Here is a 26,907-nt window from a genome sequence, read left to right as displayed (position 1 = left end):
GTCTTAATGCTGCAAGAAGAAGACGTAGAAGATCTTAAGAACACATCTTCCTTCGTTTGCGGATTCTTGGGTGCAAGCATTCAATGCTGCATTCCTTTCATCGTACATAATTTTGTCTTGGTCCATATAAAAATATATCTTTATCTTATAAAACTCTTATCTTAAACTATCTGCTAATCTATCTACTGAGTTCTTCTATGTCTACTATAATGTCGTATTCTTGATTGTCATAGATAGATCTAACGTCCTACGCACGATCACGTGATATGCAGACTTCTACCCCTCAAGTGATCCTGCGTAGGGACGCCAGCTCGCTCATTTGCATAATCAGTACTCATTTGCATAGTCGTGACATCTGGTTTGCACAATAAGCACTCATTTGCACAAGTGCTCATTCGCATAGTCATGACGTCCGACTTGCACAACAAGCACTCATTTGCATAACAGGTACTCATTTGCATAGTCGTGACGTCTGGCTGTTTACGAGGACTCACCGATGACGTGGAGTGTGATAGCACACTCGTCAACGCCGTTCTCGTTCTCAACCTTAACCTTGTAGATCCCCGCGTCGTCCTTGATGGGCGCGAAGATGGAGAGAGTCGTGTTGTCAGGCGTCGTCTTGACCTGGAACTTGCTTCCCTGGACGATCGGCACGAAGTGCTTGCCGTTGGAGAAGCGTTTTCGCGTCCAGGTGACCTTCGGGGCGGGCGTTCCGCCGATGCGGACCGTCAGGTGCACGTTCTCGCGCTCGCTGATGGTCACGGAGGACGGGTACTCCTCCACACGGGCGGAGGCTGAGGGGGATAGAGAAACAGAGATAAGGATGGAGTCAGGACAATCATCATCATCATCTTCAATCATACAATAACTTAGTGACAATACGGGAAACCAGTATAAATTCAAGGGGATTCATTCCTCAGCTAACCGACATCATGCACACGCAGTCATCCCTCAGTAAGACATCTGTAGCCTGTTACAATAAGGGTAACCAGTCATGACTATACACTAGGGTAAAATGATGGTGACCTACTGAGAGTACTCTTCAACATGGTCATGAGGAAAAGCACTAAGAAAAATCCTTCATACATGTAAGTGACTACCAAGTGAAGCTTTCCTTGGACATTCAGTCAGAGAAAAGCTAAAATATTTTGGCATCTAGAATCAAGAAGCTTCTTGCTAGAACACAATTATCTCTTCTTTTACGTCAAAACTTGTGTCTTTATTGCTTACAAACACAACATGCTCAACACCTGTTGCCATGGCAATGGGACAGAAGTGTGGTAACCATGGTAACCGACTCACCATCATCCCTCATGACGACGGTTTCCTCAGTAGTTGTGACAGTCTCCATGACCTGAACCATCTGTCCGCTCTCCTCGTAGGTACGGGTGACGGTCTTCTGGGTCATGCCATGGGCAGCTTCTGTTGGTTGGTCGATAATCAATAAATCAATCAATCAATCAATCAATCAATCAATCAATCAATCAATCCATCCATCCATCCATCAATCAATCAATCGGTCAGGTAGAATGTCACACTGATCAGCGATGTACTATTGGAAATGCATCAGTCATGTTATGTATGCTTCTGTTAGCAATAATCAATCAATTGGTCAAATAATAGATGGGCCAGGTAAAGGAAAGGACTTTTAAATTATTTCTTCACTACAATTCTTCAGAGGTATACAAGTGGAAGGGGGAAAAATGGTGTATAAACACCTTTACAAGTTACCCTCTAGACTCTACAATTAAGTATAATTATTTTCAAGCAGATCTTTGGGTGGCTGCAATACAGTATCAAATCGGCAAGGTAGTATCGAATTGGCAGGACAATATCCAGTATACGCTCTCCTTGCCCCAATCTGCTTGGAGATTACAATACATTATGGAAAAAACACATTAGCAATAATTTACCGTGAATCTGTACAGGTACAGAGCAGGAGAACTGTCCCCGGGTGTTGCTCAGTATGCAGCTGTATTCTCCGGAGTCGCGGGTTTGCGCATCACGGATCTCTAGGGTGCAAAGGTCGCCGACCTTACGGACAGACAGGCGGCTCGTCTCAGTCACCTTGAAAAAAAAAACACAGAAGAAAAAAAAACGTTAATTTCTGTTCAATTTTCCTGTTTCATTTAGTTTTTAAGTTAAGAAATCTTATTCAGAACTCAACTAGGGCAATTCTATGTTTTGAAATATCTATAATTTAAACATCTAGGACTTGCAATATCTGACGCAACATGTCACAGATGATATCGAAGTAACTGATGATGATGATCAAAATGGCGTTACTTCTTCAACTAGGAACTAGGACAATTCTATGACGTCTTGAAACAACTAAGAAGATATCTTGCACATTCGATATCTGACAAAACATTCACAGATGATCACAAAGTAGCAGGGATGATGATGATTAAAATGGCGCACCTTCCTACTGTCCTTGAGCCATTCGACCTTGACGTCATCGCCCTTGACCTGAGCTTGCAGGGTCACGGTTTCCCCGACGCTCTTGAACTGAGGCGAGGGCTTGGACACGAAGTCAGGCTGGGCAATTTCCCTGTGGAAGAGATTACTTGTTCAGTACCATGGACAACTCAATTCAATACATTTTACAATGCTTCAAATAACAATGATCATGATCAACTGTACTTTGCATTTCAGGCCACTTTACAATAATTTTTTAACAACAGTAATTCTGTGCCAGCATTATATGATACAGCATTATACATGTACATATGAGTATCAAAGGACTTGTACGGTGGCTTTGGTCTTGTAACAATTGTAGCAGAATTGGGCAACGGCTGTCATATCACCTACCATAAAAACTGAAGTAACATGGTAAGAAAACTAGTCTAAAGTAAACTCACTTTTCCATCTAGTTCAAGTAAATTGACTCTTTTCCATCTGCTAAGTGATTTGGAAGTCACACTCCTGCACTATACAGTGTTCTAACATCATTTTTCTTAGACTGATCAGCTCTATAGCCGAGTTAAACTCACTTTTCCATCTGCACAGTGATCTGGAAGTCACACTTGATGACCCCCCCGTGTGTGGAAGCCTGGCAGGTGTAAGTTCCTGCATCTTGTACCCATGCACTAGTTCATGTTCTGTTTTATCTGTTTTCTAGCTGACTAAAACTCACTTTTCCATCTGCACAGTGATCTGGAAGTCACACTTGATGACTCCTCCCCTTGTAGAAGCCTGGCAGGTGTAGGTTCCTGCATCTTCCTGCAGAATCTCAGCGATGGTGAGCGTGTGCAGGTCTCCGCGGGACTGCTGACGGAAGTCTGCCGTGTTACGCAGGACCTGGCCGTTATGAAGCCACTTTATCTTAGGGTCACCTGCGGTGGGAGGAAACAATCAATATATCAATCAATAAATCTGCAAATCAACGGATCAACCCCCATATTGTTTACCTATGAAGCTAAGCCATCTGATATTAGACTTGCCTAAATCAATGCCTGCTCTAAATGTTGATGAATGGTTTGATGAATAAATTAATCAAATGAAAGACAGCTGTTAACAGCACAATTAACAAGGCTAGAAGTACATGTAGAAGAATAGTGTAGAGCTAGCTGCTAAAATTTTGAACTTGTCTTAAAATTATACCTGAAGACTACAGGAGAAGTGGACAAGATAAAGGTAAAGCAGTCAGCTTGAACTGAGGTTAGGTATGATGCTTTTTCAAGTAGCTTAGAGTGTAATGCAGCTTCCTTATGGCTTGCATTTACAGATCAATAAGTCAATAAAATTGATCAAATATTATCAATCCTCACCAGGGATGGAGGCCTTGAGGGTGATCTCCTGACCCGAGATGACCTGCATCTGTGTGGTTGTCGTGGAGACGACCTCCTCGGTGACACGTTCCTCGACGCGGACTTCCTCCGTCATCTCGCGCACAACCTGCTCCTGCACCAGCGTGCCAGAGCTGCGACGCTCGGCGGCTATAAGGGGGACAGGAAAAGGGATTTTAGTAATCTTTGTCCAGTTGATGATCTTGCAGCTCAAACCTGGCCAAAAGGCTGACCGCTGCAAGAGACAGAGAGGCCTGGAGACAGCTGTCCATCCTCACTTCTACCTTTTCCCCCCAACGATCAGGATGGGGTCAAGGGATGAGGTAGGTAGGTACTACGCACTCCAGTTTTTAGCTCACTGAAGAGCTACTCATCCACTAGTCATGACAGAGGACAGATGCTATGTACAGTATTTACAAGGAAATTTCCCTTAGCTCTTTTAAACAAGTACTTTGAACAGTGGATCACAGCTTAACTCCAGGTGTCCTAAGAATTGTGACTGTCATGTGTGTATGTCAGGTGAGCGACAACAGCTGGGATTTGAACTCCAAACCTCTTGGTCAAGAGTTGTATTTCAAACAAACAACAGACAAACTTTTGATGATGAGCTGGATTTGAAGCAACTGAAGGAATGAACCTTTGACTGTGAGTTGGATTCCAAACAAACAAACAAATAAACAAACAAACAGACGCACCTTTCACAGTGAGCTGGCAGCTTGTTGTGACGGATCCGGCCTCGTTGGTGACTGTAGCGGAGTAAGTCGCGGTGTCGGTGAGGGACGTGTCGTAAATCTCCAGATGGAACATTCCGTTCTCGCTGTAGATCTCGTACCTGTCTCCCTGCTTCAGCGTCTCAGAGCCCTGGGGACAAGAACAATAACATGTCTCAGAACACTGGGAACAAGAACTACAACTCTCGCTGTAGATCTCATACCTGTCTCCCTGCTTCAGCGTCTCAGAGCCCTGGGGACAAGAACAACAACGTGTCTCATGGTCTTGGGAACAAGAACAAAAACGTGTCTCATGGTCTTGGGAACAAGATGTACAATGTGTCTCAAAGCAATGGGAACAAGAACCACGACGATGTGTCTAACAAAGGCAGTGTCTATCACATACCCTTCTTAACTTTTTTCTAGCCTTTGAGACACCACAATCCTTGAAATTTACATCATAACTACATTTCCTTTTTCACTCACTGTTCCTTAAGTAGTCTTAGGTAGTTTTTTGCTTGAAAAACATACAAAACAAATTTGTTCCTAATGTCGAGGGACTATCAGCCTACCTTCTTCCAGACGATATCCGGAGCGGGTTTGCCGGACGCGGCGCAGCTCAGCTTGGCGATGGACTCCGCCTTCACCTCCTGAGACTTCAGCTCAGTCGTGAACTTGGGAGCAACAGACTGGAAGATGGAACATGGCTTAGAATTAATATCCATTGTTTTGAAAAATTTTTTTTTTTACTGCAAATTCTTGTATATATAAAGGTTGATATTGTAAGTAACAGGAAAAGGATGAACAGACAGTGAAGCACACTCAATGTAAAACATGTGACTATTCTAGTCTAAAAGTTGGCTCTAAATTGTAACTTGTAGGTTTGACTTTTGGTTTTTGATGTTGTACTGAAGGTATACAGCTATTGCATGCCCATGTACATCTAGTACATGTATGTGGTGATGGGGACACCTCCTGGGCTCACAATGACTTTTGTGCTTTCTGCATGTTTCTGTCCAAAATACAGATAATTTCAAAACTTCTTTTACCTTGGGCTTGACAGGCTTCTCTGGTTCTTTGGGTTTTGCTGGTTCTTTCTTCTTCTCAGGTGCTTTAGGTTTGGGAGGTTCCGGTTTCTTCTCAGCCGGTTTCTTGGCCGGCTTCTCGACCTTGGGCTCCTCCTTCTTCACGGGTTTGACCTCCTTCTTCTTCTTCTCCACGACCTTGACCTCTTCACGTTTCTCCACGTGGATCTTTCCGGCCACGGTCAAGGTGAACTCAGCACGGACCTGGAGGGCAAGTTTCCAAGAATATAGATTTAATTTCCAGGAACGTACATTGTCAATTTCATTTCCAGAAATATAAATTTTGAATTAAGGCTATACCAATCTAATTTGTTGGTTCTCCGATTAAAAGACATACTAGTATTCTTAACTGGAAAAACATAACAAAAACATTGAGGTTCAGGTTTATGCCTTGATGCATTTATTCAGTTTAATGGAGTGATACACGTAACCATATACCAAGTTTTCCTCTGCTTTTATTTATTTATTTATTGATTATCTATTAATCTTTCAGTAGTCCTTTCAGCTGTTGAAGGCTGATTTCCAAGGAGATTTATGATGTCTGCTTGCTGTATTTTTCACCTTGAAATGTCTGAGAAACAAGGAAATAAATTGATGTGGCCTAACAAAGGCTCAAACAAACAAACATGTACCTCTCCCTGTGCGTTATTGGCCACGCAGGCGTAGTGCCCGCTGTCGGTCTTGGTGATCTTAGTGATCTCCAGGGAGTGGGAATATCCGCGGGACACGGCGGTGTAGCGGCCCTCTGTCCTGATCACCTTCCCCTCACGGAACCATGTCACTACGTAAGAAAAAGTAGTTCCATTACTAGATGTTAAAGCCAAGAATCAAGGCAACCGTAAAACATATTAGTAATAAGACGTAAATGTTCGTTAGTTCCTATGACTTGAATTGATATGGCTTTGCATCTTCACAATGAATCAACTTCAAGTTGATACATACTCTGTAATGTCTAGAGATCTAGAACAAAACATTCTTCATAAAACTGATGATTTGGTATCTCATGTACATGTATGTGATGTTAAGGCTATCTGTATGTAATTATTCTTCTTTGGCAGTTATACATATTTTGTACACATATATCATATGTAATGTGTAATATCATGCTTTCAAAATTCAATCTTATGTTGTGTGCAATACTTCAAAGTACAGTACTTCAAATAATGTATTCTTGTAGTCTTCTAAATGGGCTGGGTGTGTCTGAAATAAACAACAAACAAACAAACAAACAGCAGGTGTTTCCTAGCTCACCTGAGGGTCGGGGGGATCCGTCCATCTTGCACTCGAACTTGGCGGAGCCTCCTTCAGGTGAGTCCTTTGTCTGTGGCCTGGCGGTGAACGTGGGAGGTGCAGGTGGCTTTGTCATCTCACCTGGTGGACAGAAAATAAGGAGAAGGTTTAACACAATGTTTATTGGTCGTGTCAAGAAAGTCACAACACATCTGGGCAGAAAATATTGCATCCAGAACTGTGCATGTCTAGTTCTATACCTGGATGGATTAGAGTTGGGATCAGGCAAGGTTCTTGATAGTCTCCACGTATTCAAGAACATAGACTTGCCCCAGGCATGGTTCTGAATATGTGCAGACTATCCAGAACTACACTGTATGTCCAAGCTTTGTTTTGGATACCCATGGACTATCCAGAACAGTGTCTAAGCACCATTCTGGATGAAGCATGATTTTGGATATGCATGGACTATCCAGAACCATGCCTGAGGATGGTTCTGGATAAAGCATGGTTCTGGACAATGCACGGTTTTGGATACAAGCTGAGTTGGGGAAGGTCCTTGGGTCTGGGTGGCTCCTGTAGAGAAGTAGTAGGGTGCAGTTCAGAGTGAACCAGTAGAGGGCAGATGATATCCAAGGGTTCATGATGGAGGTAGGGAATAAAATAAATGGTTAGGAAAAGTTCTTGGGAAGAGGCAAGTGGTGTCCTGCAGTACAGACTGAAACCAGTAGGGGGCAGAGTATCGGGGTATATAGTAGGGAGAGGAACTAAAGAACTGTTGACATCGTCAGGAAAAAGTCTTGGGAAAAGGCAAGTGGTATAATGCAGTACAAACTGGAACCAGTAGGGGGCAGGTCATGACTGGGGTATCAGGGCACATGATAGGGGGGAGAGGGATCTGTTGGAGATCAACGCAAGATGAAGGGAGGACAAACTAGGAACTGGATTTTTTTGTTCTGGGGTACCTCTTAGCAACTTGGAAGAAATGGGAAATGAAATGTGAAATTATAAGTTTGAGAGAGAGAGAAAACAGGTTGTATTAAAGGATTTCTGAATGGCGTGGAAGGGTTTAAGAAATAGTTTTGTATGATCATAAATTATACATCATTTAGTCATCAACAGCCAGAAGTGTTAGCAGCAAACAGAGCAAATGTGTTAGTTTGCTTTTGGTTAACGCCTGCAGATTCTGGAAGAGCAATAAATGACCACTACATGATATCATTAGTAAGCCATAATTGTTAATGAAGCATGATGTACTCAACAAATTGAATGCGGTGAAAGAAAAGATACGCTTTGCTCTTTCTGAGCTGCAATGTCTGGGGAATGGAGCATGGAATTACAGAATTGCTGCAAATTTCAGGTTTTGAGCCAATGTAAAGCAAAATTTAAGCTAGCAGCGGTAGAAAGTTAGTTGGAACAGTGGCCAGATTACTGTTCCAAAGCTACAATAATGCTTGATTGTTAGCCATAATTTTAAAGCAAGAATTTTGAAGCAATTTAAACATTACAATTACGGAAGCAGCCTTGCACAAAGCTACCTTCACTACTGAAGGTTCTAAGGCGTTTTTCTCTCGACGTCTGAAGCCCAGCAAGAAAAGGGTCTGTGCCCTTCCCAAGGAAAACGTCTTGGCGTTTCTCTTTAGTTTCTTCTAAGGCGTGTGCGTCTTCTTCTGCCAAGAAGGTCATCAGTCGTCGGCTCTTTGCTTCAGCTTGTAAAGCGGCGGCCTCAGCGGCTAAGCTATAGCCTAGCGGTAAGCAGAGGCATTGCAGTTTAACAGTAACCAATTCAGCAGTATGCTAAGCCATTATAGCATCTTGCAAATGGCAAACATGCATATTTTGTCAACAACATTTGGTCTTTAAGTAATATAATATTATGTACTACTTTTACCTTCCCTTCGATAGAATGTTTCACTCTGTTGGAATAAAGAATCTGATACATTTAATGTTGGGCAAGTTGAAGTATCTATAATGGGACATATAGGAATTTACCAAGTCTTATATATTGTGACAAAACATTGAGGGGTGTCTTTTTTAATTTTGTTTAAAACAATGTTATTGGCGCACATTAAATTAAATAGCTCCCACGACATTGCAACATAAAAAGCTTTAGGCACATCAGTCAGTGTAGATTGTTAGAAGGACTGTCCACAGCTACATGTACGGCACTGATTGAGTAACACATCTGGCTGCATCCTCGAGTTTTAGTGCACTCAGAATGCTTGATGAGAAGCCTGTTTGTTAGTGGCAGCAAAGAGCAAAGTTGTGAGAGCAGCGTTTTTTGTGAGAGCGGCGATATGAAGAAGTGCACCACAGCACAGAAGCAGCTACCTTCACTATTGAAGGTCTTAAAGCGTTTAGCTCTCGGCGTCTGCAGCCCCAGAAGGAAAGGGTCTGCGCCCTTCTCAAGGAGGGATTCTTGGCGTATCTCCTTTGTTCCTTCCAAGGTGGACAGGTAGACTTCTCCCTCCATCCTTAGAGACTCAAGGCGTTGGATGGTGACATCGGTTGTTGTCTCGGCCGCCAAGCTTAAGCCTATCGTAGCATAAGCGTTGTAAGCAGTGTAAGGCCAGAGCTGGCAATAAGCTTGAAGAGCTCAACAGCCAAGCAGCTGTATATAATATACAAACCTATGGTACCTGCACAGAGCAAAGCTGGCAGAAAGCTTCAACTATCTAAATGTATGTCTGAGCACAGCAGCTATTTGTATAATGTTGTAGCATCAGCTGCGTGTTGTGTGCAAACTTGCAAGCCAATATTGTGCAAAGCACTCTGCACTTAAATAACATGCCTGTTTCTTACTTGAGCTATGAAATCTTAATTTACAATTTCTTCACCCCAGAACGAATTGTTTAGTACATGTAAAGTCTAAGAATTTCATTTTGTCAACAATAAATCTTCAAAAGGGGGAGGGCAACAACATTTTCTATACAATAAGTCTTCAATAGAGGGTAAGGGAGGAGCAGTTTTTTAACAATAACTTCAAAAAGGGAGGGGAGGAAACACCATAACACACTGAACATCAAGAAAGGGGTAAAATCTCACACAAGGGAACTGTTGGGAAAGGAAGGACAATACTTCAAAACAAGGATTCTTAAGGGTTGGGGAAGCAGAAGACTTGACAAGGACTCTTATAAGGGTCAAGAAGGTTGGGCTGACAAACATGTACCTTCTCCTTGTAAAGTCTTAAGTCGTTTTTGCTTGGCGTCAGCCAGGCTTTCGAGGAAGGGTTCGGGTCCCTCCTGTTCCGTAGCCTGGCCCTTATCCAGGCCGGGTATGAGCGTTTCCGTGGGAGGAATGGCGAATTGCTGCAGCCGTTTCTGCTTGCTTGCCTCTAGAAGCGAACCTATGGTTTAACAGTGCCACAGGCAAAGGGGGAGGGGGGGCGAAAAGCAGATAGAGAAGCAAAGCGTCACTGAAAGCAAAGGCAAAGCAGTACCTGGTATATACACTGAAGGCGAAGCTTGCAAAAGCTGCATGTCTTAGATTTGTCATCAAGTTACTGCAAGCTTCTTATGAAGCGGGACGAAGCAGCTACGAAGCTAGAGTTGTCTTAGAGTTACTACGAGCTTCTTATGAAGTATCTGAAAGCAGCTACGAAGCTGAAGATTTTGAATGCAAAGAAAGCAGCATAAAATGTATGTGGACTAGTTTTCCGGCCACCACCCAGTGATGCCGATATTTAACACCTACTTATACTAAGGTCACAGTTTCCAAACCAGAGCCTGGCTGGGCAGTTTGCAGGAATGAAAAGTATGAAAAACAAAGAAAACAAAAGATTGAAGAAAAAAACCTAATGTCAGCACTATTTGTGCATATTCTTTTTATGAATTATGTTTTGCTCATGCAAGCTACCCGACTGGGGCCTGGTTTGGAAATGTGACCTTAGCGTCAACAAGAGTTACACACGTTAACGTTACTTACCAACACTGAGGTTGACGGACACGGTGGTGGTTCCGCTCGAGTCAGTTGCCTCGACAACGTAATTTCCGGTGTCCTCCCTGATGACATCACGCACCACGAGAACGTAGGTGTTGCGCTCGCGGACCAGATGGTACACGTCGCTCGCCTTGATCACGATGCCGTTACGCTTCCACACAACTGTGGCCTCCGCTGGAAAAGTACAATTTTCATTTGTCAGCTTGGTTTGTTTTCAAATCTGCACTAAATCTGCAATGCTATCAAGATTGTAATTTCAGTTGCAACTTCAATTCTTCATTCACTTTAAGCTCTATGCGCTAGACTATCAATTTCACTTATTAAGTACTTTATGAACTGTATTTTACATTGTACATGTTGTAATGTTAGCACTAGAATTCAGTTTATGGGCTGCTATTGTCGAGATATCTGTCAAAAAACCTTTAGTACTAGATATCTATTGGCCAAAGCTGGAACTTCTTTTGAAGAAGATCTTGTATGAACTGTTGATGACAACTTTCACTGTTGAGACTATCTGCATGCCAAGACGTTGACCACTTTTACCCTTAAGACCCAAGACGTTACTTACCATCGAAGGACACCTCCAGTCGTGCGTCCTCTCCATCAGCTACAGTAAAAGCTGTCTCCTTGCTGGTGAAGACTGGACCGGTACGGGGAGGCGGTACCTCCTTCTTAGGCTCCGGTTTGGGCGGAGACGGCGGGCGCGGCGCGGGCGCAACCGGTGGCGGTGATGCCTCACGGGCAGGCGGCGCGGCGGCAGCTTCCGGCTTCGGCTCCTTAAACTTACGTGCAGGTTTCTTGGGCTCCTCGACAGTAACTGGAGGAGTCGGCTTTACCGGTGAGGGTGGTGTAGGTGGTGTAGGTGTCGCAGGTGGTGTAGGCTCCTTCACAGGTGCAGCAGGTGGTTCTGCTACAGGTGTGGGTACGACTTCGGCCGCGGGCTCTGCCGCGGGCGGGGCAGCCTCGATCCTTGGGCGCACGATCTCCTCGTAGCGGGGAGGTGCGGGGGCGGCCACGGTGGGAGCGTCGGTCGGCATGTGCCACACATAACCCACCTGGTCATGCTCTTCTGTAAGGGGGAGAGGAAAAACATTCAGAAGATAAGTACATGATGTTTTCTACAGTTTACACAAACAGATACAGTTACTGTAGTAGTAGTGGTGCATTCATTTCATTCCCATTGTTTGAAAGCCATGGCAGCCTTCAGGTTGGATTGTAGACTCTTCCTACATATCTTATACAAAATCATTGCAGGAGGTACAATATATGAAAACTTGTACATGTAATAATAAGTTGAACTTAATATTCATAATACAATGTATGTAGTCTAGTAATAATTCCTCATTTAAAGGTTACATTTGTATGTATGATTGTCAATATGATGTTTGAGAGGGATGCAAGAAGAGCAACACATGCTCAATCAGGGCATACAGGGTGCTATATAGATGGTACTGTATGTGCAGAACAACAAATGTTGCGCTCAGCAGGACAAGGGTTAAGACATAAGCAGGTGACGTACTTGCGACACTAAGTCGCCCGCGTGTGATGGCAGTTCCCAGCCTGTTGGTGACAGTACAGCTGTAGTCTCCAGCATCCTGCAGGGACACCTCATAGATACACAGGGTCAGTACGCCGTACACGTGCTTGAACCTGAACTTGTTGTCTTCCCGGATCACTTTCCCGTCCTTCGCCCACTCTACCTTCGGCTTCGGGTTGCCTTCGGCCGAGCATGTGAACTGGGAGTCAAAACCTGCAGGGGGAGAAAAAAGCAGCAGTTAGCAAAGTGTTCTGATGATTAATTCAAATCAAAGGCTAATGTACAACAACTGTAACAGGCACATGTACATGTACAGTGTAAGGCAAAGTATTCTATAAAACTACTACCTAAGCAAAGAATTGTACAAGACTACTATAATTAGAAAATCAGAGCCTCAAACTTTAAGTGGAAAACAACCACAACTGAGCAGAGTATATTTTTTTTGCCAATTTTTCAATAAATTAGACTTTGCATCTTTGCTTATTTTGAAAAAGTCCAGACAACACATAGTACAATGACCGTAGTGACCAAACAAAACTGTACTGATTGGCCAATAGAACAATGTCTGTGTGCTAATTGGTTAGTCCAAATGCTGATTTGCCAATATATATAGAACAATATCTGGGTGCTGATTGGTGGGAACGTACCTTCGATGACGGTGTGTTCGCGGAGTCTTCGTGTGAAGACGGGTGCGGACTCTGCTCCGAGACTCATCTTCTTGTCCTTCCTACGCCGAGCGCTGGAAGCGGCCGAGCTGCGGCTCTGCCGGGTTCTGAAAGATCCACGCGTCCTATTTTTAGTAACATCAATATGGCGTTAGCATAAGGAAGAGCTACAGTATAGGAACCAGGGATGGCTGGGATGGAAGAACACTTCTCCGTACATTTAACAGTCTTAGTTTTTATATGAGTAGACACAGATTCTAACATGAATATGGGGTTTGCAATATGAAGGGCTACTGTATAGGAACCAAGGGCTGGGATGGAAAAAAATCAACAGTAGAGGGAGCAACTTGGTAAGAAATGGGAAGCAAGAACCTTTCTGTCTATTTCTTTATACATTCAACAGTGGCTTTGTGACATTCCAACAATGGTGGGTAGAATATATCCTAGTTAAGACATTGCTTTGCACATCACAAAACAACATTTGCTATTACATGGCAGATTTACTTCTGCAAAAATATATCCAAACTACCATCTTAGATGGTTTGAATGTCTCGAGACGTTTGTTTACCTGTCAGATTCCTTAGAAGACACGGAGCCTGCGGGAGAGATGGTGGAAGGCGGTTGTGCCATGTACTCCTCGGCCTGAGCCACTTCAGCGCGTCGCCGCGCCTGGTAGTACTCCATACTCTCATACTCAGCTCTCTGGGAACGCCACAAAAAAACTCTTGTTAAAATACAAGAGAACCAGAAATATGCACTATTTACAGGCCAATCCAGCTCTAATATCTAATACCAGCTCAGAAAGGACAAGAAATAGCCATGCCTTCAAGTACCAGAGTATTTTTTTCCTCAACTCTCTTTCTCAGCTCTCTGGAAACCCCAGGGAAAAACACACGTCTTGTTAAAAATACAAAGGCCAGAAATATGCACTGCCAATCAGGAACATTCCTAGTATTTTTTTAACAGTCAAGGTCTGAACAGTCAAGGCTAAAAAAAATTAAAGTTTCCCTGGTGCTGAAATGCCATCCAATCACTGCACTGTAGTAAAACTGCTTTGTGGACAGCAAAAAAGTAAAGAAAACAAAGAAAGAGTGAAGTCCTTACCTCGTATTCTGCATATGCCAGGGGCACCAGTGACGGCACACTGTCCTCTATCTCCATCAGGTGTTGGTAGGGAGACTTGTAAGGTGTGGCCCTGGGGTGGGGGGAAGGTGGACAGGATTTTAGAATCAGAAAACCAGAACTTTGAAAGTCCTGCAAGCTACGTACCTAAAAATTTACTTCAGTGGTGCACAGTAATAATTTTGAGTGAATACAAGAAAACAAGTAATATACATTTTAACAAAGGTCCTATTATTTTTTCTGGAACTGGAATCCTAAGAACATTTGTACACTAGTGTACAAGAGTACCTTTATGAAATTAGTAACTCCTCTAAAATATTTACATGTACATGTAGAGCAGAGAGCTGCACCCATAATCAAAAACTTGGGCAGGTGGTTAGAACGCATTGAAAGTGCCTTTAAAAGTCCTGAATGCTTTTCAGACAATTTTGCTATGAAAGTTGCTGATGGCCACAAGTCAAGACCAGAATGTTGCCATCTTTCAGACAAAATACAACAAATTATACCTTCAGATCTGGACAAGCTATGAAGAGAATCTAATTTCTTTTGTGTGTCCATACCAAGGGGTAGACCATGTTTCCTGATATCATGTTTCAGTTTTGTTGTTACATGCATGTTTTACATACATACTGTACCATAGTTTTCTTTCTGTTGAATATTGAAAAGTCAATAAATGAAGACATAAAAAAATACGTACTTGACATAGTCTCTGCGGACTTTGAGCATGGCGTCACAGTCGCTGGAGCCACAGGAGTTCTCAGCCTTGACTGTGTAGAGCCCAGAGTCCTCGGGGAGACAGTTGTGGATCAGCAGGGAGCAGGACTCGTCGTCCTCAAACACAAACTCATACGGAGCCTGGTCATGGATCGGCATCCCGTCCTTGAACCTACAGGTGGTAAGGAGGTGTCAGGTTACGTCTTGAGACAATACAGGTGATACAGAAGTGTCAGGTTACGTCTTGAGACAATACAGGTGATACAGAAGTTTCAGGTTACGTCTTGAGACAATACAGGTGATACAGAAGTGTCAGGTTACGTCTTGAGACAATACAGGTGATACAGAAGTTTCAGGTTACGTCTTGAGACAATACAGGTGATACAGAAGTTTCAGGTTACGTCGAGACAATTCTGTACACTGTATGTAGGGTGAGCTTTCATTCAGATGCTAGCAGACTGTAATTACAGATTTTTTTACAGTAGTTGTCAAAAGCAGCTGCAAGTCATCAAGGCAAGGCCTTGTACTGTATTGTACAGTATGTTCACTGTTAAATTAAAATGTCGTTTCTGTACCTTGACTTCTGTGAACATGTCTACTTTCCTCAGACCATAAAATTTTGGTACCATGACGACAAAGTGAATTACAGTATGTTGACATATTGAAAATGTTGAACAACTTAAGCAGAAAGTATGCTACACACCAAGTATAATATACTCGCACCAAGAATATAGTGAGATTTTACAGAAAAGAGCATGTAGTTCACACCACTGGTAATCACCAGTAATCATTCACTTGTCAAACAAACAAACAAACAAACAAACAAACTCACCAGGACACGACGGGGTCTGGAATACCGAGCACGCGAGCGTTCAGCCGTGCGGTGTCTCCCTCGGCTGCGTTTGTTTCCTCCAGTCTCACCCTGAAGATTGGCTTCACAAACTCTGCCTCAGCAACCTTCCTCGCTGTACAGAATAGAGGGAAAATTTAGCCAAGGGAAAAACCATATATATGCATGTTACAAGACTGGTTGTGTGGATTTAATTGTTAATCAAGATATCACGGGTCTAGAGATCAGTCATGGTATGTTTTTTTTTACTAGAACTTAGAGACTAGACTGAAAGAGTCCTTCAAGAAAAACTGACAGAGGAAAATTCCCTGTTTCTGCCACAAAGATTTATCAGCTCTTTAATATATATATATATATATATGCATAGATATACAATTTATTCAACACATTAAGGTAAATGTTCTAACAATCTTCTTGCTTTGTTCAATGGTTTGTAGGCTAAAGAATTCATGTCAAAGAACATTTGAAGGCCTATCTTGCTGCGGCATATTGAGAAAAACTTAATCACAAATGTCAGCAAACTTGTAAGGTTACGTACGTGTGACATGAAGAGTGCAGCTTGTGGACATCTCGCCGTACTCGTTGACGAAGGTCGCCGCGTAGCTCCCAGCATCCTCCAGTGTAACGTCGCTGATCTCCAGGTTGTACAGTCCCAGCTCCTCCACCATGCGGAACTTCCCGTTGGTCTCCAGAGCGTTTCCATCTTTGTACCAGCTCACCTGTGAAGGAGACAAAAAGATCTTTGTGGTTAGGGTAGTATAATCTAAAGGTTTTGGGTTCGAATCCCTGACAGGGACCACCATTGCGTCCTTGGGAAAGGCACTTTACACCTAGTACATTGTATTTTTGACTTGTGGTAAGGGTTGTTGACTCAGAGTCTAAAGGTTCTGGGTTCGAATCCCTGGCAGGCCCCATTGTTGTGTCCTTGGGAAAGACACGTAACTCCTAATCCCTCACTAGACTTAGGTGAAAATGAGTATATACAAGTAGCTTAGGGATCTCCTCTTGGATGGGATATAAAGCAAACTTTAAGCTTCTGTGTTTGAGGAAACCAACACATATTGAGGACGTTAAAGATCCCACATATTGATGCACTTATCGAAAAGAGTAGAGGTCCCTCCCGGTGTGAGTGGTTCAAACCTCACAGTCCGGTCTCACACAGCTTGTATTTACCGTACAGAACTTGTGTGTCACAGCTAAGATTGTTTACTGGTAACAGGCAAACAAACAAACAAACGAACCTGTGGCTCCTTGCATCTGTTGACGACGCAGGCCAGCCTGCAGGCGGTTCCCTGGTACACATGTCGGTCGTACAGCGGCAGGAGGAGTTTGGGCGGGCAGTCCGTCACCACCTCCTCCTCCTCATGCTCCGTGTAGTTGTACAGCTCCTTACGTCTGCGCGTCACCGTGCCGTCAATCAGGATCACCGTCAGCTCAGTCCAGCTGCGAACACGGCCAAATCTGCAGGGATTTTGTCACAAAAAATTGTCACAAAAAATTGTAACAAATAATTGTCACAAAAATTGTCATAAAAATTGTCACAAAAATTGTTTCAAAAATTGATTCAAAAATTGTAACAAAACATTGTCAGAAAAATTGTCCCCAAAATTGTCACCAAAAATTGTCACGAGATCAGGTAGCAAAGAAAGCAGTTTGTTGCATTTGATAGTTTTTACTTTCTATATATGTCTTCTGTGCAAATAGATGAAAGAAAACAAGTCTGACCTGTTCTCCACAGTGCAGGTGTACCTGCCATCATCGTCAGCAGTGATGTTGTTAATGATGAGGCTGATCCTGCCGGTGGAGCGATCATACTTCATCTGGTACTTTCCTCCCTCCTCCAGGGTAACGTCCTGGATGAGGATGATGAATGTTTTATCAGAATGTACATGAATCTTTATTGCATGTTCTTGCCCAGATGGGCTAAATGCACAAATGTGATCAACAAGATAAGTCACTCGCAGTCTAAAAGTTGAATGGCTGATTCAGTACAATACAATCTTAATCAAAACTTGTACCATCACAGAAAAACTACAAGAGAAACAACAAGGTGGTACAGCTGTTACTAAGGCTATTAAATCAAGCATGCAAAACCCTCACTATATACTATAGGGAACATGTATGTGATAGTTTTCAAGTCTTTCTGTCCTGTATTTGACTGTTCTGTATTTGTCTGTGTCTCTAGTGACTGTACCTTGCGCTCCATAGAGTGGAAGCCATGATGGGCACAGATCTTCTGCCAGGAGTAGGTTGTTTCTGCAGAGGTGTGGATCTTCAGGTCGATCCTCGCGGCGCAGCCCTCGACTGCCGTCACGTGGCGAACGCGGCTCACCTTCTTAGGGCCGAGATCGTCACGCTCAACTTCCAGGGTGACCTGTAATTATATTGCATAAATTTTGTATTTAATGGCAATGATACAATTGGAACAAGAGCTTAAGAAGGTGTACAAATGGAGAGAAGAAAAAACTAGTACTTGCTTCAGAACTGAGACACTTAAAGCACAGAACCAAACAAAAAGTACAACGTGTAGATTGTGCTTAGCAGCAATATAGCTTGACAGGATACATCCTACAATGTCTACATGTCAAGTACAAGAAGTTGTAGTAGATGTAAGGCTTAACTAGAAAGGCCAATATTTGCTTTGGAGCAAATACAGCGATGGGTTCACCACATTTTACGACATGGCAGGGAAAGAATGGGAAACACAAGGGAAAACAATGATTTACATTGATATAACTATAATATGAAGTAAAATACAACTAAAACAACAGTTGGATAGCTATTCCCTACTTTATTGGTTAGGATTTTTAATTGCATAATGCAAACTGTTGATTTTCAAAATAAATAAAAAAACGTCCATGCCCGGCATTCCAATGCTGGAGCAGGAAAGCTTGAAATACCTACCAAAACACTTGAATACAGACATACTGTCAGTATGGAAATGCTTCTGTGCAGGTGTTAATCAAGTTAAATCCCAACAGCCAATCAGCAAGAAGTATAGAGGAAAGCTGCATGCCTATTGGTTGATGCCCTGCATTCCATTGTGATGACTCATGCCCAAACGTGGTAAACAAGGCAGACTAACACAGTAATACATTTGCTATAACACAGCCAAAAAACTCAAATAAAACCATTCTAAAAGCCTGTATCACAATAATTTAAAAAACGCCTAGGGGTATTTGCCCACTGTACCTCCATACCAAATTTCAGGACCTTAGGCCCTAAAATGAAGAAGCTGAATCCATTTAAAGATATGGCAGGAGGAGGAGGAGAAGGAGGAGGAGAAGAAACATCAGAAAAAGCAATATGGTTTCACCACACCACTTCGTGGTGTGGTGAACCCATAACTAAAGTTTTCATACTTGATTGATTGCTAGATAGCTAGTTTCTATAGCTATCTGAAAATCAGGACAAAAGTTGGCAAACCTGTTTCTCGACGGCCTCAAATTGTTAATAAATATAAAGCTATAGCAGCATGATTGTAGCTTGTACAACACGTTAACAGAATAGATAGAGGGCTTAAGTTTCTATTAACAAAAGAAAATGAGGACAAACCTGTTTCTCGACAGCCTCGGAGCGGGCGACGCCACGTGCGGCCAGGCGGCCGATGGCGTGAGAAGCGGTGTACTTGTCGTACGCCCTTCTGCGGAAGAAGAACTGCCTGTGTCGAGTCTTGGTGATGTCAGTAGAACAGACTGTCTCCATGCCCTTCCTCAGCCACGGGTGCTCCAGGCACTCCTGGGCAGTGTACCGGGAGTTCTTGTCCTGCAAGGGATGAATTAGAAATGGTTTAAAACACTGCATTAATAGTTTACCAACTAGTAAAATAAGCTTGCATTTTCAGGTCTTTAAATACTGGATTTTGTAGCTTATTTACACCACATTATCAAAAAATAAACATGTATTTTCAAGTTTGGAATCCTTGTCTTTGAATGAATCCATCCACTGCTTGAATTGCACACAAAAAATTACATTACATGTTCAAACCGAAAAATTACTCACAAAGCTAAATGTATACAAGTAAGAACCGGCAATTATTTGCGAATAATAGGGACAAAAACAATGCTCAACATGAGGAAATGATACATGTTCAAGTTCATTTAAAAAATTTTTTTCTTCCTTACCTTCCAGAGCAGCCCGTCCACAAAGTCCAGGCACTCATCAGACAAGTTATCGAAGGCCTCAGCGTCAAACGCCCAGCGCTGTTCGTGGACGTTACGCTCCGTCTCCACCTGTGAACACAATACATACCACATTATATCATTGATTATTCAATCTTTTATTTATTTTATTCACATGGATTTTTGAGCATTAGATAGGAAGCACTTGTTGCGCTTATGTGAATCCGCTGCTCATAAAACATAATACAAATGTAAACATAAAGATGACATTATTCAATGTTGTCATGTCATCTCTTGGGTAAACAAGGCACAGGGAAAAAAAACTATGGATGATCTGAGGTTTATCAGGTGTGGTTAAACTAGAGGCACTTTCCTTAGTCAGGAACTCCCCTACTCTTTATGACAAGTGCTTCTAACAATAGCTGCATGGATGGTGAATTCAGCACCAAGGACAGGGTAAATCCAACACACCTACTCTTATCGTTATTGATGTGAAATACAGGTAAGTGTGTCGGCCTGAGAACTATAATACTGCAGTTCAGAGTCAGGTGGGATGTTTCTGTCTAGCTTGGAGAAATTTACAAACAAACAAACAAACAAACAAACAAACAAACAAACAAACAAACAAACAAACCCACCTCTGACTCTCCCTCAAAGGGTGAAGTCCCGCCCAGCAGCAAAAATTATAATCTTATTTGATGTTGTTGATTCCTGGTTTTTTTTTTCCCCTTACTGAAAAAGGTACAGGCTACATGTTTCCCCTGGAAAATAAACAATAAACCCACCTCAGACTCTCCCTCGAAGGGCGAAGTCCCGCCGAGCAGCAGGTAGACGATACAGCCGAGAGACCACATGTCTGTGGACCTGCCGATGGACTCGGCGTGGATCACCTCAGGAGCAACAAACTCAGCAGAGATGTAGCTCATGTTGATCTGGAAGGGAGGAATGGTTTATCATGAGTTCATTGGCCTTATGATCAGTAATCAAAAGCACAGATGATATAAAACTATTGACTTCTAAAATATTTCAGTTATGCTCTGTAATATCACAGCTACAGGCATATCACGCATCAAGCATATCACAGCTACAGGCTGAATTTTATACTTTTTTTTGGCATATAATAGAAAATTAAGTATTGTATTGGCTTCTTAAATATTCACAATCATTGTTTACATTCATTTATCACTGTTTGTACAAATCAAAGATCTGACTTTATCATAAAATCACAATCAACACTAAATTCTACTACATGCCGGCGGCAAGTTGCTTGCAACTGCTACAAAAGATTGCGTTACGTCTTAGAAATATTAATGGAATATTCTCAGACAACTGCAAGACATGTGCATGTATGTTACAAACGAGTTGATGGCAATAAAATCTGAATCTGAATCATGTAGAAGTCCTCACCTTCTGTAACTTTTTAAAACTGGTAAATTTTACTACATGCTGGTCAAGTCAAGTCAAGTGGTGGCAAGTTGCATTGCAACAGCTACATTATTTCCTATGAATACAATAAACAGAAATGGAATATTCTTGGACAAACGATTGCATGTAGAAGTCCTCACCTTCTGTCCAGGCTTGACCTGGATGGAGCGTCCAAAGTCGGTCAGTTTGACGTAGTATCCGACGTGCGTGCAGCACATGATGCTCTCAGGCCGCAGGTGCAGGTGCAGCACGTTCTTGGAGTGCAGGAACTCCAGTCCCTCGCAGATCTGCCGTGTGTAGTGGATGCAGTCGGCCTCGGTGTAGTGCACGCGGTGGTCGATCACCATCTCCAGCAGCTCGCGACCTGAGATGAACTCTCGGACGAGCGTCAGCTGATCGTGGGATTCATATGCGTCATAGAGACGGAGGACTCGCTTGTGGTTAAGCTTGTGAAGAAGCTCGATCTCCTTCCGGCAGGCCTGCTTGCGCTCGGACGTCTTGCACGTGACCACGACAGCGGCAAACGTGCGGCGGGTCGAGCGCTCAAGTACGCGGTACACGGATCCGAACTCCCCGTTTCCCAGTGCTTCCTTGAAGTCGTAGACGTCTTCGGGTCCTCCGGTGCTGATGAAGGAGGTGCGAGGCACGCACGGCGCTTCTGTGTCAACCTCGTCATCGTAGTTCTGTCGGAACGTGCTGCGTGTTTGAACCACGGCGGTCTCCATGCAGGTGCGGCCGCAGCCGAAAGCGTTCATGGCGCTAACCCTGAACACGTACTCATTGCTGCTCCTCAGGCCGTACACGGTGCAGGTGGTTGTACGAACCGTCATGATGCGGATCCACCGGTTGGACGACACGGCGCGACGCTCCACAACGTAACCTGGATAACAAAATGAATGCATGAAAAACAGGTTTATTTCAATAATAAAATCTATCTATCTATGGCAATCACTCAATATCTTTATTTGCAATCAGATACAAATTCATGTACAGATACAGATTTTCCGAGTATGATGACCGTGTCAGTCCCTACACCTGAGTGTGGGTCACAGTTGACATGGTGGCCTTCGCAACAGATAATATGCCATAGCAGCTACAATGATCACTGAATTAGGCATATTTGACAATTAAAAGATGAGTTATTTTACAAATAGTTACCACAATCTACATTCAGAAGAGCAGAAGAGGTTTACCTACAGCATAACATTGCTAATGCTGCTAGTCTAATGTCTAATGTGTATTATACTGTATGTACTCTGAATTCTAAAAACTGTAATTCACTTTATGTTCACAGTAGCAAAAGTTCACGGTCAGAGAAAAATGGACATGTAAGTTCAAGGAACTATATATTCACTGTGGTGACAGGTGCAGAAAAAAGAAAGACTAGGAATTATTTGTTAACCGTAATGATAAGTTCACAGTACAGAAGTGACAGTGAAAACAGTGAATATAACTGTACAGTGAAAAAATCAGGAATTACAGTAAACCATTCACCAACCTGTGACAGGAGAACCACCGTCAACAGTAGGCTCAGACCAGGACAGTTTAACGCTGTCCCCGGTCACTTCGCTGACCGCTGGTGGTTCCTCTGGTGGATCAGGCACTGCGGCCACCTCCAGGTTAATCGTAGCGGTGTCCTCTCCGATGCTGTTCATGATGTTTAGTGTGTAGGCTCCGGAGTCGTGGGCGTCCACCTCCAGGATGGTCAGGGTGGTCGACTTCTTACCAGACATGATCTGGAAGTGCAGTTATTCACAGTTACAAATGAGGATTGGACAAGAAGCAATGTTTATATATATCCCAAGAGAGCATACATCAGATGACCTTTTTAATCTGTACATAATGACATTTGATAATTTTTGTACATAATCAATTCTGTGTATAACTTTTACCGAATTGTATATTTCATGTCTACTGATTTTTGATGTCTAATGTTTATTGTTTGACTTGGTTCCGTATTGTTGTATTATCATTTCAGGTTTGGGAGGACAACTTGTAAAGGCGTTGATACACCTGTTTTGTCCTCCCTTCCACTTGTTTTTGCATGTGGTAAATTCAAATAAAGAAATAAAGAAAGAAAGAAACATCTTGCCTGCCTGCCTGCCTCTGTGTGTTTCAACAAAATGCATTTGAAACAAAACAAGAATAGCTGCAATACATTACCAAGAATGTAAATTATAGATATAGACAAAACATAGCATATTTCCCTATCAGTCAACATCTCCTGTATCTAACTTTAATGCTGCATTTAGTCACAATGGGGCATGAATATGCAGTAAACTTCATTCTGTTCATGGTCTTCATTGTCATCACTACAATGTATTTAAGGAACACCACATGGATGGGAAAATAAACAGAAAGAAAGAAGAGAAGTTGGTGTAAATCAATTACCTGGAAGTGCATGCCATCGTCCACGATGGTCCTTCCCTCCTTCTCCCATGTCACCATGGGTGCAGGGTCGCCATAGACGGGCACCTTCAGACAGACGCTCTCTCCACGCTGGATGTTGATCTTCTTCTTCATCTCCTCGGGAAGGTCTATCTTCGGGTCACCGCGGATGGAGAGCTGCGCGGAGGCAGTCACGGCCCCGGCGCTGGAGGCGGCGCGGCAGGTGTACTCTCCGCAGTCCGCCTCGTGCACGTCCAGGATCTGCACCTTGATGTAGCCTGGCTCCTTCACAACCTAAATAGGAATAATGTATTTCATTACCATAAATACATACTACTGTCAGTCAGTCAGTCTCAGAAGACTGTAACTTTACTGTGCAGACAAACAAAACAGGATGGCTCAGTTGCTAATTCTTCATCAAAGTTTACCAAATCAAATTTGAGCCTAAATTCAACACAAATGCATATAATCAAATGAATAATATTGCATATCATTACAATATATGATAGAATTACTGAACACCTAATACCACTGTGATGAGACTTTATTGTATCTTACTTCACTGCGTTTGTTATCGCCTCACAACAAATATTGATTGATGCACTTATATTTTATAAGGTTTTTCCAACTCGTCATGACAGCTAGGCTTCTACCTTTTATTTTATAACCCTGGAAATACTTCTTAAAACATTTTTACCTTTTCTGCATTCCATTTGTAAACATCTCTCGATTCTAACATAATGTTTTCATGCATTTGATGAGCTATTTTGGCTGCCATGTTTGGGACAATGTTTCAGAAGGAACGATTCCTACCTTGAACTTGTCGTCAGTCTTGAGCTCCTTGCCGTACATGTTGTAGAACTTGAGGATGTAATCGGAGGTGCAGATGATGTGAGCGGTGAACTCTCCGGTCTCGCCCTCCCGCACCTCGCAATCCTGCGGCTTCCGCACGAACCTCGGCAGGATGATCTCACGCTCGTCCTTAATCGTCACATACTCGCACGCGTCCGATGACGCGCTCACGCCCATGGCGTTCTCGCTACGGATGCGGAACTGGTACGATGAGAACTCGATCAGTCCGGTGACGGTGTAGGTGTTCTCGGTGATGAGGGTTGGGGTAACGCGGTGCCAGTAGTTCCCGGTCTTCTCGCGTTTCTCCACGATGTAGCCAAGGATGATGGTGCCACCGTTAGACAGCGGCTCGTCCCACCTCAGCTCAACCGAGTCCTTGTCTACAGACACCACCTAGAGAATAATGATAATGGGTTTTATTAAAAGAACTTTTGGTAGCCTACGGCCTGAATTACATGTTCCTATTACTACAGTCAGTCAGTCTCAAAAGACTTCACTGCACAAACACAGGATGGCTCAGTTCTCAACATACAAAATAATGTCCAAAGTTTAATTTAAGCTCATTGTTCATGGGGCCTGCTTGGCCGCATTAGCAGTGTGTTACATGTTCCATACATTAGATAAAAGGTTGAACAACATATGTAGCATTCTTTATAGGTTTGTCACAGACAAATTCATTAAAAGATTACCAGTTGAGCTAGAATGTATGTATCAACAGCAAGTAGAAGCTGAGTTTGTATAGCCCCACATCAGAATGACACCATAGCAGTTAAATATGGTCAAATATTATTAATTTCTTTCTGTTAATATCATATACTCGTATGATTATGTAGCCATGTATACAAACCTCGGGCGGGTTCTCGATCCTGTCAGGCTTGCTGTACAGGTCCTCTGCGGTGACTGGCTCCGTCGTGTCGAGCGGCTCGCTCAGTCCGACGGCGTTCTGAGCCATGATGCGGAACAGGTAGCTTGACTTGTTCATCAGCCGCGTCACCCGACACCGCGTCTCGGTCGCATATGCTGTCACCAGTCTCCATGATCCCGCCGAAGGCTCACGCTTCTCCACGATGTAGTTGGTGATGCGTGAGCTTCCGTCGCTCTCCGGTGCCTCCCACAGGAGAAGCATCGAGTTACTGGTGACCTCTTGAACTCTGACGGGTCCGAGCGGCACAGTTGGCCTGTCCACAACGTCGACCACAACCTTGATGGTGAGGATGCCCTGGGAGTTCTCGATGTTGGCGGTGTATTCGCCACGATCCTCCCACTTAGCATCCTAGAGAAAGAGAGAGAGAGAGAGAGAGAGAGAGAGGTTTATTTGTACCGTAGCCAAGAGACAACTTCACTGTCCAAATTCCTACTTCGAAATCTTTTTACAGTGACAGTTTCTTTCCCCGTACGGCCAAGCTTTACAAGTGTGTTTCCCACCAACCTACAATCTACAGGTTTTCAAATCAAACGTTCACCGCCATCTCTTCACATAGCCATGTTTCTCTCATCTTTCTAGTTCCATGCCGAGAAGTGGTCGTATAGGCCTTGTATTGAACCACTCCGTTAAAAAAAGAGAGAGAGACAACCAACCTTGATGATCATGTTGGTGTAGGTTTCGGTGCTCTCCAGGAACATGCGGTTTGTTCGGCAGATCTCCTCGCCGTCCTTGGTCCAGGTGACGGTCGGCTCGGGCTTGGCCTTGAACGGAACCGTCACGCGGATCAGACCGGCGCTGCGGCCCTGCACGGTGTCCGGCAGCTTACGCGTCAGGCGCGGAGCAAACTCGTGGATGATGCGGGCGGAGGCAGTCGCCTGGCCAACGCCGTTGTCAACCTTAGAATGATAATAAAAACAAAATATGGTTTTATTCAGTGCTTGTAGTTATACAGTGCTCGTAGTTGTACAGACTAGCAGGGTCCTGAATTGCTGTCACTAACATTCACATTTCTAGTATTCTAATTTACTGGTCATTCCTACAGGTTATTACTGACTACAAATATGTTAGAAGCTTTTAAAGTACATAGAATACAAAATGATATATTATTAAGAGGATCTAGAGGCAGGGTTTTAATATTGTGTATCGAGAATCAATATCTAAATGTGCCCAGAATTCTATAGGCTTTGTCAGCAGGGCAAGCCCTTTATATTATTTCTTACCATTACCCACAGACTAGTTGGGCTGCCCTGACTGTGTATGCTGAACAGCCAACCAATAAAAATTAAATCAAGAAATTCCACAGTGCCTTACCTTAATGACATACTCTCCCTCCATGTTAGCCGTGGTGTTGAAGACCTCCAGCCAGAAGTTGGTGGAGTCTCCAGACATGCTGTACTTCAGGCTCTCGTAAAGCTCCACACCGTCAAAGAACCACTTGGCTGAGCAGGCGGGGTGGCCGGAGAACCGGGTAAAGAACCGCGCGTTCTCACCTGTGAGTTGTGAGGAAAGACATCAGGGTAAGACAAAATAAAGCAAGATTTGGGTTGTACATGATT

The 26,907-nt window shown here is 43.3% G+C and overlaps 1 protein-coding gene across 1 annotated transcript in view; it reads right to left on the bottom strand.

The window, feature by feature from the left end:
* LOC109471813 (titin-like) overlaps window positions 1-26,907 on the bottom strand; it is a 309,005-nt gene that overhangs the window by 51,710 nt on the left and 230,388 nt on the right. The window contains 36 exon segments of the mRNA XM_019771168.1: window positions 495-794; window positions 1,303-1,422; window positions 1,914-2,067; window positions 2,422-2,551; window positions 3,137-3,335; window positions 3,771-3,938; window positions 4,484-4,649; window positions 5,071-5,187; window positions 5,548-5,787; window positions 6,216-6,364; window positions 6,835-6,954; window positions 9,145-9,370; window positions 9,373-9,452; window positions 9,983-10,159; window positions 10,729-10,926; window positions 11,321-11,821; window positions 12,272-12,502; window positions 12,937-13,061; window positions 13,523-13,656; window positions 14,059-14,149; window positions 14,774-14,962; window positions 15,623-15,755; window positions 16,179-16,359; window positions 16,882-17,101; window positions 17,366-17,493; window positions 17,835-18,014; window positions 19,196-19,405; window positions 19,765-19,872; window positions 20,547-20,693; window positions 21,327-22,066; window positions 22,685-22,922; window positions 23,578-23,868; window positions 24,388-24,819; window positions 25,274-25,699; window positions 26,005-26,247; window positions 26,663-26,841. Of these exon segments, the coding sequence (XP_019626727.1) occupies window positions 495-794; window positions 1,303-1,422; window positions 1,914-2,067; window positions 2,422-2,551; window positions 3,137-3,335; window positions 3,771-3,938; window positions 4,484-4,649; window positions 5,071-5,187; window positions 5,548-5,787; window positions 6,216-6,364; window positions 6,835-6,954; window positions 9,145-9,370; window positions 9,373-9,452; window positions 9,983-10,159; window positions 10,729-10,926; window positions 11,321-11,821; window positions 12,272-12,502; window positions 12,937-13,061; window positions 13,523-13,656; window positions 14,059-14,149; window positions 14,774-14,962; window positions 15,623-15,755; window positions 16,179-16,359; window positions 16,882-17,101; window positions 17,366-17,493; window positions 17,835-18,014; window positions 19,196-19,405; window positions 19,765-19,872; window positions 20,547-20,693; window positions 21,327-22,066; window positions 22,685-22,922; window positions 23,578-23,868; window positions 24,388-24,819; window positions 25,274-25,699; window positions 26,005-26,247; window positions 26,663-26,841 (7,671 nt within the window).

Source organism: Branchiostoma belcheri, unplaced genomic scaffold (genome assembly GCF_001625305.1).
Source record: "Branchiostoma belcheri isolate BF01 breed outbred unplaced genomic scaffold, Haploidv18h27 scaffold26, whole genome shotgun sequence".
Lineage (NCBI taxonomy): Eukaryota > Metazoa > Chordata > Leptocardii > Amphioxiformes > Branchiostomatidae > Branchiostoma > Branchiostoma belcheri.
Note: the sequence above shows the minus strand (reverse complement) of the source record. Positions and strands in the feature narration are given on the sequence as shown.